At 41.3% G+C, this 19,789-nt stretch overlaps 1 protein-coding gene across 1 annotated transcript in view; it reads left to right on the top strand.

The window, feature by feature from the left end:
• CFH (complement factor H) overlaps positions 1-19,789 on the top strand; it is a 46,406-nt gene that overhangs the window by 8,444 nt on the left and 18,173 nt on the right. The window contains exons 2-9 of the mRNA XM_053667278.1: positions 2,059-2,244; positions 3,180-3,285; positions 6,279-6,355; positions 7,996-8,187; positions 10,311-10,481; positions 14,382-14,555; positions 15,991-16,179; positions 16,580-16,756. Of these exons, the coding sequence (XP_053523253.1) occupies positions 2,059-2,244; positions 3,180-3,285; positions 6,279-6,355; positions 7,996-8,187; positions 10,311-10,481; positions 14,382-14,555; positions 15,991-16,179; positions 16,580-16,756 (1,272 nt within the window). The remainder of the gene's footprint in view (positions 1-2,058; positions 2,245-3,179; positions 3,286-6,278; positions 6,356-7,995; positions 8,188-10,310; positions 10,482-14,381; positions 14,556-15,990; positions 16,180-16,579; positions 16,757-19,789) is intronic.

The following is a 19,789-nucleotide window of genomic DNA, read 5'->3' as shown; positions in this document are numbered from 1 at the left end:
AGGAGTTTAGGGATGAAAAAATACCAATAAATATGTGTGCTGATAACTATGTGTCTTTATATGTGCCATTTTTTAAAGTAATGTGTTGGGAGTTTACTAATGTAATCATTCTAACACCAGGGGTAGTTATATGTAAATTAAGTGATAGGGAATATTAAAAATATGAGCAATAATCGCAGTGGGCATGAGCTTCTTTGTTACTTTTCTGTGTTCTCTTTATAAGTCATTCAGTTAATTAATTTTTGCAAAATAATCATACTGTACATGCAGATTCCATTAATTCCGTGTTCATTGTAAAATATAATGCATGTGTAAATAAAATACGATTGTACTATGGTAGAATTAAGTATAATCATCCTGTCAAGAAGTAGAATGTTTGGCAAAACCTGTGGGTTTCTTTTAGATTAATACCCCTACCTTCCTCCTAGAAGAAAATGTTATCTTACTATTTATGGTCATTACATTTTTGCTCTTCTGTAATAGTTTCAGAGCCTATGTACTCATTCCTGATATATATGTCTGTTCTTGAATTTTATATAGATTAAATAACCCTGTAGCAGTTGCTGTACCTCTCCATCTCTTTACTTCATGTGATTATTTTTTTCTTTTCACATCGTTTTGTAGAACTGGTATATCATTCCACTGCACGTATATTCTGCACATTTTTACATGTTCAACTGTTAATGAGCATGGAAACTGTCTCCATTTTTGACTGTTAAGAAAATCACGTGGCTATGGGTTCCCGTGCTAGAAATCGGGTTCCCTTGCCCAGGAGGATGTAATCCTGGGAATGGAATCTCTGGGGGGTAAACAGCTGTGCTGGGAGTCGCTGGGTGCTTTTCTGTGTCGGCGACTCTGGCTTTCCTCCCTGCCATCAGTCTCTGGGGCTCCACGTTCTTTCCCAGTGGTCAGATTTTTTGAGACTTCTTAAATATTTACCAATCATGTTATTTTACTCAAGGTTTATTATGGTTTTAATTTTCAGCGGGAGCAATTTTTCATACGTTTATGAACCTCTTGGGTTTCTTCTCTTTGGTAAAATGCATGTTCAAGTCCTTTACTATCATTATCTTCTTTGTTTTTTCAACTACCCTGGTCGGGTTTTAATAACTAGTTTATTTCTCCTTGTATGCTTTATAAAAGTAGCAGATGAATACAACCAATTCTATAAATGGATGCTGGAGTTTTCTTTCTACTTTTTGGTTCTACAATTCTTGAGGTTTTAGAATCTCTCTGAGTCAGTTTTAAGTCATTTTTTTCTAGGAATGCATCTATTTCATCAGTATTCTGTTAAAAATTTTTTATTGTGAAATTTTTAGAGCGAGGGGAAGAGAAGGAGAAAGAGGGGGAGAGGTACATCACTGTGTGGTTGCCTCTCACACGCCCCTTACTGGGGACCTGGCCTGCAACCCAGGCATGTGCCCCGCCTGGGAATTGAACCTGTGACCCTTTGATTAGCAGGCAGGCACTCGATCCACTGAGCCACACCAGCCAGGGCTGTTAAAGTCTTTTTGACATTTACAAGATTTCTAAAGGAATCCCTTTCTGATTCAACATCATGGTTATTGGCGCTTTCTCTCTTTTTTATATCGTGATCAGTTTTGCCAGAATTTTATCACTCTTATCAGAATTGATGGCCCTGTTCCATCGTGTTCTGTCTTATTTGAAATGTTTCCATATATTTGTGTGTCCTGTCACCATGCTTTATATTTGTAAAGAAAACTCATCTATCTACATCTCTCTGACTACTTATTTAATAACTCACTTCCTTACTGGGGCAGACACAGTGTCTTTTTTCATTCACTGTTTTTTCTTCACAACTTAGATTAGTGGCCAGCAAATATTGTCCCACTGTGGTGCATCAGTGAAAACAAGGTAGTAAAGAACCATTCTATTCCAGAACTATTCTTACAAATTTATGCAGATTCAAGTCCTGTAAGCTTGTATATATTTGTAAAATCTGGCTGGATGTATAACCATATAGATATTTTTAAAACCAAAAAGAACCTAAGCATAAATAATTACTTTAAGCCCTTATTCTGCTTCCATCATCTGCAGATTGTGTAAGTCCTCCTCCAAAAAAAGACAGGGAAATTCTTCTGGGTTCCTGGTCTGAACAAAGCTACCAAGAGGGCATGAAGGCCACATACAAGTGCCGCCCTGGGTTCAGGACATACGGCGTGATTACAATGCAGTGCAAGGGAGGGCAATGGGTGGACCTCAACCCATCGAAAATATGCCAAAGTAAGTGACCTGTGTTTGTTTCCCCCCTTTTTAAAATTAATTATTTATTTTATTATATTGTTGCTCAATTACAGTTGTCTGCACTTTCTCCCCACCCCTACCTCCCACCCCAACCAAATCCACCTCCCTCCCTTGCTTCCACCTCCCCCCTTGGTTTTACCCATGTGTCCTTTATAGTATAGTTCCTAAATACCCTTCTCCCCTCTCTCCCCTCTCCCCTTCCCTCTGGCTATTGTTAGATTGTTCTTAATTTTAATGTCTCTGGTTATATTTTGCTTGCTTTTTCCTTTTGTTGATTATGTTCCAGTTAAAGGTGAGATCGTATGGTATTTGACCCTCACTGCCTGACTTATTTTGCTTAGCATCATGCTCTCCAGTTCCATTCATGCTGTTGCAAAGGGTAGGAGCTCCTTCTTTCTCTCTGCTGTGTAGTATTCCATTGTGTGAATGTACCATAATTTTTTGACCCACTCATTTACTGATGGGCACTTAGGTTGCTTCCAGCCCTTGGCTATGATGAATTTTGCTGCTATGAACATTGGGGTGCATGCATATTTTTGGATTGGTGTCTCAGGAATCTTAGGATATAATCCCAGCCATGCTTTTTTTTTTTAATTTACAAAACCTTTTAGTTGCCAAAATACTGAATATTCCCTCCTGCAGCAATATGAGATGAGTTATATCAATGTTACCAATTCAATACAAAACACAGCACTGCCATTTATTCTTAACAAGGGAGTGGTAATCTTCCAAAACTCAAAAACAAAACCTACAGACAGGTTCAATTCTCAAATAATGACTTTGCCATTTGTGACTTTTCCGTGGCTTTGGTTCTCTCCTCTAACATAATATCAAACATCCTTGTCCCTGACCTCTCCACGTACAATGCATTTCCTGCACTACATGCTGCTATTGTATCCTTTTCTTCATTTCAGAAAAGCCCTGTGGGTACCCTGGAGACACACCCTTTGGCTCATTCGACCTTGCAATAGGAGACAGCTTTGAATACGGTGCCAAGGTGGTTTATACGTGCAATGAGGGGTGAGTAGTCAATATAAAACAATGTCTGTGACTGAGGTAACCACACCTGATATGATCAATCAGAACTGTCCTAATGTATATTTTTAAGCTTACTGTATTTTTCTATGAGCCTTTGTACGGGCAGCATGCACGTAACTCCCCAAATTAAAATTAAATAGTGGAAATGATTATATCTGGATACCATGTTATCTCCTCAACATTGAAAAGTTACGATGAATTGTAATAACTGTGTTAGAGGGGTGGCTGGGAAAATAGTACAAGTATAAACAGGGGTTCATGCCAATGAGTCCTCAGCCCATTCTGTGATGTGCGGGATATTACGGGGATGCAGCGGGTCGGGCACAGAGGAAATGGTGAAGAGTTATGTGACCTGCTACCTGTTTTGGTAAAATCTTATAAACTGTAAGAAAAGCAAGACTTTTTACACTGAAATAATAATAACTATTCTGTAAGGTCCCACAGTCTATAAATTATTCTTATCATGTTGGCCCCCAAATGCTGCTGTGTTTATCCTCATTGACTCAGGTCCGACTCCGGTTTTCAGGAGAATCTGTGCACAGGGGCTTACCTCCTCACCGCCCACTGTCCCCTGTTATCCCCAGCCAAGCCACAAACTGGTTTCGAGGAACGTTTCACACATGGAGAAATCAGGCTCATCGCATCAATATAAATAGCACCAAGAGATTACAAACGACGTCTTGTTATCCTCTCCCCATTGACTTCCTGGTGCATCGGCTTTGGAGTGAACCCGCATTCCAGAACTGCGCCACTCAACAAATGGTTGCATTTTCCAAAATCCCACTTCACTCCCATCTCCTCACTTATAAAAGCAGAAATGTACCGGGCGCAACACAGGGTCGGTGGGGGAAGTGAACGAGACCCACACTGGAAGCCCTGAGGTTGCCAGGGACTCCGTGGACACCCTCGAAGTGTTAAATCTCGTGATTTAGTCTTCAGTCATTACTGCAGACTGTACCACACGTGCCCAGCAAGATGAAGACCCCGTGGGCTGCACTCCCCCACTCCCTCCTCTCTGTACCTCTAAAGTGCCCCCTTTAGTCCAGGCTCGTTTGGTCTTTCCAGGTTCCACCTCTGACCTGGTAACAAGAGTGAACACTCCCAGACTTTAGAGCCCCTGCCGCTCAGCACCCAGCAGTGTTTAGAATGTGGTAAAGAAATGAGTGGCCTGCTTACTTCTAAGTCTGGCTCTGCTCTGCTCACCTGCACCCCCTTCACCCTGTATGAATTGTGGGTGTCCTCAGTGACAGGCTCCTGGAAAGTAATGGTCTTCTCACTCAGCCAGGGACTCCAACAGGACCAGATATTTGTCAGCAAAAAGAAGTTCTTGGGTCACCCAAGGTCAACAAAAGGAAGTATTGTACGCCGTTTTTAAATTTTACTTGAGTTTGACCTATCTGAGGGCGTGTAAGCCTTTTGACCCAGTTGTGGGATCTAATGGCAGAGGGCGTATACTATATCCATAGTTCCTGCCAGTAAACTTGACCTCAGGCCCCTTGTCCCCACTGACCCACTCTTCACTGAATCCCTATTTAGCTGAATACCAGGCACTTAGGGGGAGATTCAGGGTGGGAACCCTGTTTCACTGTCTTACAGGTCGGAAGAGTTAAGGAGGCACCCTGCAAAGGTTCTGGTGTTTCTCGTAGCTGGGGTGGCAGAAACACAACCCTCACTGCCCCCACCCTACCAGTACACGTGTGTACAGGCTTTCTCTCTTCCCCTCCCCACCATGCATACAGATTCTGCAAGGTTTTGTGTAGAATTGTGTGGAGTTGCTGAAGGAGCTTTGGGGGAAATGGATGGGTCTCCGTTGTAGGTGGGAACTGTTAACCAGGAAACCTGCTTCCTCTGGGCAGAGAAGAGAGGAGAACCTGGAATAACCAAGGCCTTTGCCTCCTTCTAAGCCTGAGGCTCAGATGCTTGACTTCTGAGGTTTGCATTTAATTTCATTGAAATATTTCCTTCCCTGAGAGAACTAGGAACAAACCAACAAGAATCAAAGAAAGACAAGGTATATTTGGAGGAAGAGAGCTTATTTGTGTTACTTGTGCAATGAGCGGGACTGTATATCCTTATTTGCAGATGGAGGAAACATATTTGTCTATGTCGAATTTCTGAGAAACTTATCAAAGGCCCTTCCCAACACTCTCTCTCTCTTGTGGTTATCAAAATGCCTTCCCATTATTTATTCTGGGGACACCAGCTTTGGGCTCACAGCCCTCCACTGTAACTCAGAGAAGGACGCTTTCCCTGGATCTGAGACCTCTCGCCACGACTGCCCATTCTGCAGCCATCTCAAGGAACTTCCTTGCACATAGAGAACTTCAGATTTTAAGGGCTGGCTTGATGAGTTGCACTAATTAGATAAAGTCGACACTGCATGGGTTCTGTAAGCAGACTGGGCTCCACAGCCACGCTCCAGAAAGAATGTCAAGGATGGGGATGGGGACAAGCGCCGACAATACATCTCACACTAAGGAATTTTTGTGGGCACTGTCCTTGACTGTGTAAAAGGCCCAAAGTGAGCAGAAAACGTCACCGTCTTGGAGGACAGGAGAAAGCTAGAGGAGGGGGACCATAGGGTTGTCTGCTGGTTACTGGCTCTTTATGGTTGTCTTTCTTTTGGGTGACAACTCATGGAGCCTATTACATTGCTAGGTGGAAGGAGTTAACTGACTCAAAGAAAAAACAACAGCAAACTGTGCGTGAAACAGTGAATCTGTGCCATCGACCAAGGACCAAGATTATTCCCAGGTCATCTCCCTGAGCATTTATGGGTCTTTCTTAAGAAGGAAAAAAAATTAAGAAAGATAAAAAAGACATAAGAGTTCAAAACAGAAAGAGATGGCAAAAGAAGAAAACGCATATGCTCTTAACTTCCCCTGAAATGGAAGTTGACCGTGCAGAATGTTATCAAATTTAAAACTGCACAGAAACACACATCCGCTGATGTCCCTGTTACTTTTGGGTTTCAGGTACCGAATGATAGGTGAATTTAATTTCCGGGAATGTGACGCTGATGGATGGACCAACGACATCCCTGTATGTGAAGGTAGATACAAATTCTGAAAATACCTCAGATGGTTTGCAATGTCTTACATTAAAATATCCTTAAAGTCTATAATCAAATATTTCTCTTTTTTTTTTGACCCAGGAGGTCCATACCATTTATTGTAAAGCACAAAACAGGCATTTTAAAAGTGAAAGTATACATTGAAAAAGTATCTTCATATCACAAAGCATTGACCGCATGATAGTTGCAAATACATTTGCTGGAATGTGTACATCTGTGCTAAATACCGAAAAATAGTATTTCTTACTCAAATTATTTTTATGGTTTTGAACATAATATAGAGTATATAGCCAACCTTTTTACTACTGCATGATTTTGTGTTTCAATAACCAAATATGAACACAGTCTCATCTGATCTAATATTTAAAGTATTAGAGCCTAGGACACCTAAAACTTATTTTTCCTTCCTTTTGGATTCTAACCTCTAGAAAGAACACAAATATCACTCTTTAACCTGAAGAGCAGAATCGCAGTATGAGTAATGATGCGCTCACCCCCAAACCGCCCCCCTCCCCCCACCCCAGCAGGATCTCTGGGCACAGCCAGGGTGGGGAACCCAGCTGAGAACTCTCTCCCTTCCTGCCTGCCAGAGAGAATTTCCTGGGGGCTTAGTCTCTCTGGAAAGACAGGGGAAGTAAGAGAGAGCTCCACCCCTTCTTCCTGAGCCAGAAAGCAGGCAGTAAGAATGGGGAAATGCCCATCCTGTCTCCAGAATTTGAGCTAGTAATCCCAATACTTGCTCATCGTGGAGATAAACAAGATCAGTCAGAATAGGGTTTCCCAATTCCATGGGGAGGAGAGAAGAGAGAGGGTGAGAGAAAGGTGCAGAAAGAAAGGTAAGGAAGGAGTACAAGAGGAAAGGAAGGAAGAAGCAGAGAAATGTGGTCATGAAAAATAGAGGAGACCCCTGCTTTAGAGAGCAGCTGCGTGGGAAACCACCTGGGGCGCAAGTTAAAAACTGAAATTTGGGTTACTGAAGACCTCCTGAAGGGACATCTGTGGGGTGATGGGCAGGGACATAGCCATCACCTGTCCATTTTAACAAGCGTCCTGAGTCACCTCACTGTTCAGTGAAGCTTGAGCATCATAACCTAAGAGCTATTGGGGAATATTACGTAAAATCTAAAGAAGCACTCAAATTATTTTGAACGCTGATGTGGAAGAGAAAGGAAATTTCAAACCTATTTCCCTATTGAAGTAAATACAGTCAAAAAAGTTTGCCGTTACACCTCTAGGAATACAGTGTTAATGAGTGTGAGACTGAAGTGGAAATTTTATATTTCATTCTTCCAAGCTGTCTATTTCTCAGTTATTTAAGAAGCACTCGTTTGTTCCTATAAAAATATAAACTGGTAGTCAAAGTAGTACTCTCCTTCATCCACTTCCATACAAAAGTTTCAAAGATAAATTTACTATTTATTTTTCCCTTAGCAGGCTTGATCTCCAGCAAATAGGCATGTTGAATGCTTTAAAAACAAACAAACAAACAAAAAACACACAACCCACATTTATTTCCTCCAATCTTATCTTGATGACCTTATAATTATATATGTATCTATGCATATTTTTCATGATAAAGTTCCCAACTTCTATTATAAAACATCCTATTTATTTTTCAGTTGTTAAGTGCTTACCAATGACAGACCCAGAGAATGGGAGAGTTATCAGCAGCGCATTCAGACCAGACCAGGAATATTCTTTCGGACAGGTGATAAAGTTTGAATGTAACCCAGGCTTCAAGCTTGCTGGCCCTAAAGAATTACATTGCTCGGAAAATGGTGTTTGGAGTGGAGAAAAACCAGGTTGCGTGGGTAAGCTACGCCTGCTGTTCATTTGATTATGTGAGTGATTTGGGGTTTTCTCGTGAAAGTATACATTTCAAAACACTGTGCCTCCCAATGAATCTAAATGATGCTGCTGATAAGTAGCATTTATTGGACACTTCCTACTTCCCAGGCATTTCTCTAAGTTCTTTATATGTGTCATTTCATTTCACATTCAAAGTGACTTCCATACCCTGTGTGCCAAATGCTCCTCTGTTTTATCATCGAGGGAACTGCAGTGTAAGGAGGTTAAATCACACGTACACGGCTACCCTGCACATATAGTCGAGCGAATATCCAAACCCAAGTGACCTGACACTGAGGTCTACGCTCCTAACCCTGATTGAATTGTACTCGGCTCTTAGGGTTTACAAGAGCGGCAAGCTTTCCTGCTGCACGTTCTGATGCTGGCCTACAGAACTGGCTTCCCTTACATTGGACAGCCAAAGATTTATTATTTATTTCCAGTGATGCATCATGATGACCTTGTTTTGAAATAATCTTTCTAAGAAGTGGCTATTTTATATTTGGGCTGTGCCTGTTATAAGTATTGTTGAACTGAATTGAATCCATTAAATATGCCTTTGCCTTTAAAATAGAGTTCTAGAGTAAACCATCAGACAAGAATTCTTTAAGGTACAGCACAGCGAATATAGGCCAATGAAATGTCATACGCGTATGGTGCCAGGTGAGTGCTGGACTTATCAGGGTGAGCACTTCGTATTAGAGAAACGTCAAATCGCTGTGTTGTATACATAAAACTAATCTCATATTGTATGTTGATTGCAATTGAAAAGTTTTGTTATATAAACTACTGACCCACACATCATGCCCCATAGGATGATTTTGACCTTCATAAAGAAGCATTTTGGTCAAGTTATTTGAAGCCTCATACTTTGGTTTTACCAGCATTTCTTTGGCAGAAATGTCTGCCATGTTTATATGCTAACATTACCTAAACTCTCCAAATGGTTTACACTTTCTTAGTCTAGTCTATCCTACAATAAGATGCAGAGAAAAGCATGCCTCTTCTTAAAAACTTTTTTCTAACAAAACTAATTCTTCGAGTCAGAAATGGTAAATATTTCTATTTGGTGTAGCAAATACTGTGGACCCTAGAGGCTTATGGAGAGGGTGTACTTCTCTCACAAGTAAATTTCCGTGGTCAGCGAGCCCTCCCTGGAATGACTAATGCCTGGAGTGTCTCAAAGGGAGAATGGGAACTTGTTGTTGAAGTTAAGGAGGGAAACCCATACTAGTCAACAGAAGCTCATGCAGAAGTAGCCAAATGTATCCAGCAGCATGAAGCTCCTGGTCCCCTTTGTCTTCAGGCCCAGATAAAAGACGCAAGTAGGGATTGGCACTGTGGGACCAAAGATGGCCTGGTATGAGATTCTGAGCTGCTGAAGAATTCTATACTGTACTGAAGAATTGGGCTTTCATTCAGGCTGAACTGGGAATCACTGAAGGACTTTAAGTGAATCAATGAAGTGACAAGAAAAAAAGGGTCATTATGTTACAAACAGGACAAGCAGTTGGGAAAGTGGGAGAATAGAAACTAGAAAATTAGTTCTTGTGGCCATCGTACTAGGAAAAAAGTGTTTGCGAGGAAAAGGACAGCAAAACCACCCAAGTAGAGGCCAGTAACTTTTTGGAGCTATAATGACAATGAGATCAATTAATTTATTTGTCAAAATCAATAGTTAATAGCTCTGTCAATAATCACTCTATTATTGGTAACAGGGAAATATGTAGTTTTGCAGGTTACTCCATGACAATGCTTATCACAATAGCCTCATGGCTATATTCAATTTTATATACATCAATTTCATATGATAAATGTGATTGCCACTATTTATTTCAACAAAACTAACTTATCCTTAGACCAAATAAAATTAGCAACATAATTGTAATCAGAATTTTAACTTCTTTCAGAAATGAACAGTAAGAGTAACAGGTAAGTTCAGCAAGCATTTAAGTCAAAGCAGAACTTACATTTGATCGCCTGCTTTATTCAATGGGAACAGAATTTATGTCTTCGTACAACTATGTCTTGGACACAGCCCTTTAATGTATCACAAACATTTGGGAATGTTGTCCCTTCTATTTAGAAATTTCCTGCCAAAGACCAGAAATTCTGCATGGAGAGCCCACATCCCTGAAGAACTTGTACAAGGAGAAAGAAAGACTTCAGTACAAATGCTTCTCAGGCTATAGCTACAGTGAAAGAGCAGAGGCCGTCTGCACCCTGTCGGGGTGGATGCCATACCCCTCCTGCAAAGGTAACGTCATACTTCTCGTCAGCGTCCTCTGCCATGGGCTCTACCCATTGTTTTAATGACCTTCACTCTCTGTGCCTAACGCTATACCCCGCATACTCCTGATTTCCCTGCTACAATGGACAAATACCTGCTGACAATGAAGAACCCCAAAAGTACGTATATTTCTCTTAAATCTTTAAGACATTTGAAACTAAATAATAAAGGAAGTTTTGAAGTAAAATAATATAGACTAAAACACTTAAATTTTCTTTCATCTGGTCTATGATTTGTATGTGTCAGGGAGTTTATTGGAAGGAAATTTATCAAAACTTCAGTCTCCGTTCCCAGTAAGGGGCAGTCTCTGACAGCACATCATTGAGAAGAATAATTAAAAGCACCAAGACCTGCTCAATAAAAAGCACTCTCGATCCAACCTCTGCCAGTCCCTGTGCAAACTGGATTTTCTACTGACTGACAGCAGAGACTGCCAATACTGAATTATTAAATTATTTCAAATCTTAATGACTATTCCTAACAGCAGGAAAGTGTGGCCTCACACATTTTAACAGTCTCAAATATTAGTATTTTGGAAAGAGGCAATGTTTTGATAGCACTGTTTATTTTAATGTAGATTATAAGAGTAGAGAATTAAATTTTTTCAAAGGATGTATGCCCACTGCTTGAAAGCAATCACCAAAAGGTCTTCTATTCTTAATCAACTCAACAAAATTCTCCCAATATTACTTTGTTTTGGTCTTAGCGACACTTGTGATTAATTTTTTCATATTGTAGCTTTTTGGGGGATTAGTTTTAATTTTTTTTAATTTTATTTAGTTATTTTTCAAGTATAGTTTTTTTTGTCTATTTCTCCCATCCCAGCCCCCCTGCCCCGTCATATTGTAGCTTTTTACTGCAAACCTTGGTGTTAAGTTTAGCTGTATCAGAAAGTGAAAACTAAGATGTGTCAATTGGGCTGCAGTGGGAATGTGAAAATGTGAAGGACATAGCAGATTAAAGTGAGAGAAAAAATTAACATATTTAAGTTTCCTTTGAGGATAGTGTCAACATCCAACACTGAAGACATATTTTACTTAACACTTGTGTTTAGGTGCTCGTATATGTTTTCTATTATTTTTAATATGGTCACTGCTAATATACGTAAGTACCTCAACTAATTGTGTCATGTTGGCAACAGGGACATAAAGCTTACTCTGGTGGAGTGGAGTATAAATTTAGGTCCAACTGAGAGATTACTACAATAGCTGTAGGAGCTGAAGGTACACAGCAGAAGTATGGTATGGAGAGGGGAGATATATAAGCAATATTTACACCTCTAGTGTTTAACTACTGGAGTTGATGGGAGGAAGAAAATGGGGGTACACTTCAGGCTTCTGTCATGGGGTCCTGTGTCAGAAATTAAAATACGGAAAGAAGACTGGTGATTTTAGTTGGACCTGTAATAAGTTGGATACGCCTTTGGTTATATGCATGAATCCTTCTAATGTAAAGCAGCAGTTGGATTAGAGTCAGATTAGAGTTGGATTAGAGTCTCATGGAAGAAGTTGTGAGCATAAATGGTAGTAGCTTTTGATCATGGAAGTGTCTTGAATCACACAGTGAATATGAAGAGAAAGCCAACAAAGTTGAGGGTAAATACTCAAGTAGAATCATAACTATTCATTCACACATGTCTATAGGGTCTTTACAGATGATGCTTCTGGGCTGTGATAAGGACCAGTGAGAGGACCCAGCAGAGAATCATTGAGGCAACAGGGCATGAAAGCAGACGTGGCAGAACTAAGCTTGGCTGAGTGAAAGCCTGGCAGTCCATTGTATTGACAGCTCAGAGGGCAGGGAGGAAGTGGAAGGAGAAGTGACCTGAGCAGGCAGGGTCCAGAATTCAGTAGAGCAGAGGAAGAGGAACAGCTACAAGTGGACTAACTTAAGGAGACTAAATTAAACAAAATGGAATTGTTTGTGCCAAGATAACGAGAGCTAGGACGACAGAAGAAAGCAAGGCACTGGAGAACTTCAAGAAGTCAGTGATGAGCTGTGTGAAGTTCTGCAAAGGGTTTTTATGTATTCAGTACAACAAATAATTAAGGAGCCCACATTCTAGACCAGCCTCTGCAATATGTGGAATACAAGAGTTGGTGGATCTTGGAAGTGGAGCCCTTTGGTGACTTCTGTCAGAGCAGGGCCCGCGCAGGGGAGACATCAGAAGCCACTGGGACGTGGGTTGCAAAACAAATGGAAGAATGAACAAAGTGGAGAGAGCAATTGTAAAAGGGCTTTTGAAGAGTCTTGGCTATGAAGCATAGGAGAAAGATCAGACATTAGCTCAACTTGGGTAAAAGGCAGAAAGAAGGAGTTTAAAACTCCTTGAGCATCCATTCAAGGGGAAGTGGTTGACAAAGTCAGAGTGATGGAAGAGATAAGCAATGGTTTGTAACCCATGGCAAAATAAAAGGGTTGAGAGGCTTGCTTGAATATAAAAATAGGAAAAGGCTTAAGTTCAGAAAAGATATAGCTAATGTTAAAGAAATTTTCAAAAGCTCTAGGCAACCTGCAGCTGGTAGTCTCAGTAGCTTTCTAGGAAGGCAACTCTCACTATCTAGCAATGAAAGAGCAATTGTATTAGGTGACTTGAGTAAAATGAGACTATTGATCCCTTATCATGGGAAATAGAATAAGAAGTGAACTAGGGTCATATACCTGAGTTCAGTCAATACTGAATGTCCACCACAGGTTTTGAGTCCAAAATGAAACATGGCAGCAATATAAATGGTAATATAACATTTCTACAACAGTTAAAAGGCATTGGTTGGTTGTCTCGATGTTGATCAGCATTTCTCAATGCATATTTATATCAAGTCATCATGTTCTACACTTTAAATGCATACAATTACACTTGCCAATTGTCCCTCCATAGAGCTGGAAAAATGAATTAATTAAATTGGGGGGAAAAGGCATAGCATTTTATCACAAAAGGCGTATTAGGAGATGATCTATTGTAATATAGCAAAAAGTTGATGAGAAGGACCCAGAGAAGGAGCTTCATCACTTAGGGTGGACTAGGTCAAGGGAGATAAATGCCAGGTCTGATCCCCTTCATCCCCATTTTATAAACCAAGTTTCCATACAATACAACCATGCACCACAGCTGCTCATGGTAGTTTGCAGCAGCTTCTGCAGTCCAAAGACAGAGCAGACTGGCCAGCAGAGACTTTTACCTGGCCCTTCATATAAAAGGTCTCCCAAACCCTGGACTAGGTTATCCTATTACAGTAAGAAAAGTATATTCCCAAATTTCATCAGCCCAACAAAGTAAACTTTATTTCCTCACCATGCTGACTTCATATGTAGGTCTGCAAGGGACTCTGCTCGTGCAATTAATTGTAAGAATCAGAAGATAGAGACACAGTCTTCCCTTGCCCTTCTATAATCACTGCTGCCAGGGGGAAGAAGAGATAAAAGTTCACACAGTGGCTTTCAAAACATCCTTCCTACAAGGAAACATATTACTGCCACATTCATTTCATGGCTGCATTCAAGTCGAGGAAGAGACTCAGGATATTTGTGAACAGTTCTTATCAGAACTTCAGAAGCCAAGGAGGTTGAGGGAAGAGGAAAGTGTGGGCAAAAGTCATATATTATGAGCTCAGGCCCATGCACAGAACAGCACCATGGACGCAATGGCTTTGGGGAAAGAGGATCCAAGAGCGCAGGTGGCGCAAACACCTCAGGTGAGCCAGGTGAGGAGGGAAATGAGTGATGTGGGGAAGGCTGTGAGTCTGTGCTCAATTTAATGCTATTTTGCTCTATGATAAGAACCAAAAAATGACATTCACTCTATTCTCCTGGACTTGACTTTTCCTGGGCAGTGGTTCTGCATTATCCACCTGTCCTTTTTCTTTTCAGAAGTGACATGTGATCCTCCAACTATTGCCAACAGCCACTACATTCCTGACAGGACCTCATACCGACGTGGGGATAGAATCACATACCAGTGTAAAGGTGGCTTTTATCATTCCACCCAAGGCAGTACATCAGAATGCACCGATATGGGCTGGAACCCCCCTCCAAGGTGCACCTGTAAGTTCCAAGCACATCATGACCTGACTCTAATTCTGCAGTTACTTCTGTTGAACACCAGTGTAATGGGAACTGAAAGGGCCCCCACACTTCCTTTACTGAGAGCGTAAAGCAGGGGATGCAGAGGCGTGCTGGGCTGTTCAAAGTAGCCACTTCAAATGAAGTTCAAAATGATGTATTTCTTTTTTTAAAAGATTTTATTCATTTATTTTTAGAGTCTCTGGTTAGGAAGGCCTCAATGAGTATTCTTTAAACCTTCTAATTCTTGGTACTTAGGGTTAAATACATGTGGGTATGAATATGTGTTTCTCTCACTAATATTCTAACATGCAAATTAAAACATTAGCTAAGCACGCTACCATTCACCATCTAGTATATTTGTTATTTACTGCTGTGTAACAAATGTACCCCAAATATTACTGACTGAGAAAAACCACCCTCTCATGACTCAGGGTCACAGGGTCAATCCTAGGGTTACTGCTCAGCCCCCAAGTTCCTGTCACTCTCTGGGTGGCACTGGGACACTGGTCCAGAGTGTGGGCTGAGGGCTGGGTGCAGCTGGGACCAGCTTCCAAGAGGGCACCTCCCTGCTGGTGCAGAAGCCTCAGGGCCTAACCACATGGGGTCTCCATAGGAACCTGAGTGGCACTTACTATTCCCAGAGTGAGTGATCTGAGACACAAGAAGGACACCTCTGTGCCATCTATGACCTGCTCACACACAGTCACCTGAGCCATTTGTACCTTTAGAAGAGGGTCCCTGAGTCCAGCCCACACTCAAAGGTGAGGGCAGTGGGCTTCTTCTCTGAGGGAGGAGAGTGGGAGACACAGTTGATTTTCTGACACCATCACATGTCACAAAGTGCCACTCAGTTCAGCAGGGTGTTTACTTCTGGGGAGGTTTCTTTGGCCCCTTTCCAGAAGCTTTCTGCCTTGACCATCATGTTCTTCTTGTTCACATATCAGTTCCCTGTAGAGGTGTCCATGTTGCAGCTGGACTCCATGGCTGAAAAACAAAATGATGCTAATTGGAGGTCAATGGCCTCATGTCAGTTCAGGACAAATGTCCACATGAAAGTGACAGTGTGATGCCCTAAGAGGGGCTGCTGGCCTCACCATGACACAGACCTCCATGAGTGTGACCACCACAAGGAGAGTGTCTGTGTACTCACTAGACAGAACTGACAGGCAGCACTGTGCTGTTTCAGGTGTGTAACAGGATGACCCCACGTGTGCACGTATCGTGATATGACCAGAGACAAGTGTTCTTTACATCATCTGAGTTTACAACCCTTCTTGTCCTAGAAACCCTAATGCAATGAGGATAATTATGTTAATAATAATATAATTCATTAGGGAAACCTTTTATCTCTCATTGGATTCTATTAAAGGAAAACATCATTTATGTTGGTTTTTTTGTTTGTTTTTATTGCAAGTTAAGCCATGTGAATACCCAGAAATAAAGCATGGGAGCCTATACTGGGCACGCAGAGAATACTTTCCAGTCGCTGTGGGACAATGGTATTACTATTCCTGTAGTGGCAACTATGTGACGCCCACAGAACGCTACTGGGATTCTATTATTTGCACAGCAGATGGATGGTCACCTGACGTTCCCTGCCTCAGTAAGTAAACCTCTTCCTCCTTGTGTACATGGGGACACTTTGGAGAAGAGGGGGCATTAAACAAGTGAGAACAATGAAGCTGTGTGCCCAAACTAAGGTGGAGGGCTGAGTTCTGTGAGCAGGAAGACCAATGTTGGTTGTTTGTTTTATGAGAGGTTCTTCATTAAAAACATGAGTATGCAAGAATACCTATATGATTAGTACATATTATAATTGTGAACTGCAGATAATTATATTTAATATTATATTTTACAAAAAATATTTGATAGCAGCTTTAGTATTTCTTATTCTATATGTTATTTTTGGATGCTTATGGATTCTAATTTGAATATGAGGAATCATTATAATTTCTCATTTGACCAATTGTTGGGGGTTTTTCATTATCACTTATCATCCTTAGGAAAATGTGTTTTCAATTACCTGGAGAATGGATATTATCCGAGGTATGAACAAAAGTATTTACAGGGTCAATCTGTTAGAGTTTCCTGCCATCCTGGTCACAGTCTTCCAAACCAGCGGACCACGATGACGTGTACAGAGAACGGCTGGTCCCCTCCTCCCAAATGCATCCGTGTCGGTAAGAAAACATGTCTGAGATCCAGGCTGTTTGTCATTTTCTAAGACTTCCCTCTAACTACTGTGAAAGATTTTTATATCAGCTTCTTGTTTTGTCAATGGACTTACTCGCTTTTATTTTTTCAAGTGTGTATAAGTGGAAATGCCAGTTGCTTGACATGTCAATAGCATGATAAAGACACCTATTGGTAGACATTAATTTAGAAAACCACCAAATACTGCAGAGAGGAAACATCTAATTTAATACATGGAAAGCAGGATGGCATGTCAGCTGTTCCTATTGTCTTTCCACAGCCAACATTGACTTTGGCCATCACTCTGGATAAGGGCAGCTTTGTGAGAGTCAGGAATCTGGCAGACAGGTTCCTCCTGCCCCTGGGGCAAAGAGACCCAAGACTGGGTGCATGGAAGTGTCTGGGAGCAACAGCTTCACCTCCCTGAGTTAACTCCTCCCCAGTCATGCACCTTGTGGTGGTTTGGGTCTGAGACCTCGAGTCTTAGTGGTTTTATATTTTGTTTTGCTGTTCAGGTGGATTTGATCCATTCAAGGCTCGTTTCTAAACTAACAAAGCTGGTTTGGCAGCCTGCCCACTGGGACCAGTCTATTCAGAATATGGATGAAGAAGGCGTCTTCTGGCCCCTCTAGTAAATGAGTTGTGTTTAAAGACATCTTTGCAATTTGTATGATCCAATGGGAATATCTCCCAGTGTTGAGGGTGCCCTGGGAATTTTTGAACTGATTATTTTCTGCTGGTTCTTCTTCGAATGGTTATTCCCCGCCCATTGTCATGGGACTCTGCCCTGCTCTAGAGTGTCATGTTTTCAGCCCTGCAGATGTGTAGAGCTCTCTCATTCTGTAGAGCTCCCTGCAGATGTGTACAGCTCTTTCCACTGGGTTCTCTAGATTCCAAGTTCAGTGATGTCAGCCTGTTTCAGAATGCTGGATTTTGTCCTTCTATTCAGTGTGACTGATGATTTAGGCTTGAGTGTATTCTCCCTTGTTGTAATCGGAAGAGTTTGCACCCCCACCCCAATAAAGCCACTTTGAGAACAGAGCTCAAAGCATTCCCCTTACCTCCCAGGAATCAGAGCCTGGTGCTGGCCTTGTGCACACACCTCACAAGGCTGTTTTCATAGGTTTGATTCAGTTTCTTCACTATGCAGGGAGGGAATTCTCTTCTGTGTTCTTACTGTGCATTTCTTAATTTTATTAAATTTCTCCATGAACCACTTTGAACTCTATTCATTTTCTACAGTGTGTTTTTCATTTATGTCTGGTGGCATTGTTATTTTTTCAAATATGTTTTTCTGTGTTCAGTGTTAATGGGAATGGAATATGTGGCAGCTTGTTATGTTGACACGTGCACAGGAGATGAAGTGACCACCAGGTCAAGGTTGTTAGCATACCCATCCCCTCCTGTAGGGACCATGGTTCTGTGAGAGCCATGAACACCTGGCTCTTCCTTCTCAGCAATAATTAAAACTCGTCCTGGGAATAGATGTATGCCAGGAACGCACTGGTCAGCTATAGCATTCCACATGCAGTAGACAGACAGATCCTAATAATTTATTCTTTATCTTCATTTTTATTGGTGACACTATTACAGATGTCCCCATCCCCCCCTTTGCCCAATGCCACCCCACCTCTCCTCCTTCCTCTGGCCATCAGTAATTTCTTATACGGCAATCTGAATCTTTTAAGTCTTCCTTAGTTCCAAGATCTGTTTTTAATATCTTTTTAAAAATTACTATTGTTCTGTTACAGTTGCCTGGCCTTCTTCCCTTTGCTCAATTGAACCCCACCCCCTCACTCCCATAGTTAACCCAACCGCACCCTCCAATTTTCTATGCCCATGAGTCCTCTATTCATGTTGCTTTGCTTGTCCCTCACCCTTCTTTCCCCTGTTGTATCCCTCCTACACCACTCCGGTCACTTTCAGTGTCTTCTTTATTTCCATGTCTCTGCTTCTATTTTGCTCTTTTGTTTTTGGTGTTGATTAGCTTCCACTTATAGGTGAGATCATATCATATTTGTCCCTCACTGCCTGGCTTATTTCACCTAGCATACTGCTCTCCAGTTCCATCCATGTTGTGTGCAAAGGGTGGGAGCTCCTTCTTTCTTTCTGCTGGGTAATACTCCATTGTGGAAAAGTACCACAGGTTTTTTTAAAAATATGTTTTATTGATTATGCCCTTACAGTTGTTCTATTTCCCCCTTCATTCCCCTCCACCATGCACACCCCCTCCTTCACCATTCCCCCCTTTAGTTTATGACCATGTGTCTCAAGTTCTTTAAATTCTATATTTCCCATACTATTATTGCCCTCCCCCTATCTATTTTATACCTACCATATATGCTAATTATTTTCTATACCTTTACCCACTCCCCTGTTGCTAACCCTCCATGAGATCTTCATTTCTATGTTTCTGCTCCTGATCTAGCTGTCCTCTTAGTTTGCTTTTGTTTTAGGTGTGGTTGTTAATAACTGTGAGTTTGCTGTCCTTTCACTGTTCATCTTTTTTATCTTCTTTTTCTTAGGTAAGTCCCTTTAACATTTCATATAATAAGGGCTTGGTGATGATGAACTTTTTGAATTTGATCTTATCTGAGAAGCACTTTATCTGCCCTTCCATTTGAAATGAAACCTTTGCTGGATAGAGCAATCTTGGATGTAGGTCTTTGGATTTCATGACTTGGAATACTTCTTTCCAGCCCCTTCTTGCCTGTAAGGTCTCTTTTGAGAAATCTGCTGACAGTCTGATGGGAACTCCTTTGTAGTTGACTGTCCCCTTATCTCTTGTTGCTTCTAGGATTCTCTCCTTTATTTTAATCTTGGTGATGTAATTATGATGTACTTTGGTGTGTTCCTCCTTGGGTCCAATTTCTTTGGAACTCTCTGAGCTTCCTGGATTTCCTGGAAGTCTATTGCCTTTTCCAGATTGGAGAAGTTCTCCTTTATTATTAGTTTAAATAAGTGTTCCACGTGTGGCTCTTCCTCTTCCCTTTTGGTACCCCTAATATTCGGATGTCGGA

This window comes from Artibeus jamaicensis, unplaced genomic scaffold (assembly GCF_021234435.1).
Source record: "Artibeus jamaicensis isolate MK-2021 breed Jamaican fruit bat unplaced genomic scaffold, CSHL_Jam_final contig_467, whole genome shotgun sequence".
NCBI lineage: Eukaryota > Metazoa > Chordata > Mammalia > Chiroptera > Phyllostomidae > Artibeus > Artibeus jamaicensis.
The sequence above is the reverse complement of the archived record's forward strand: the minus strand, read 5'-3'. Positions and strand labels throughout refer to the sequence as shown.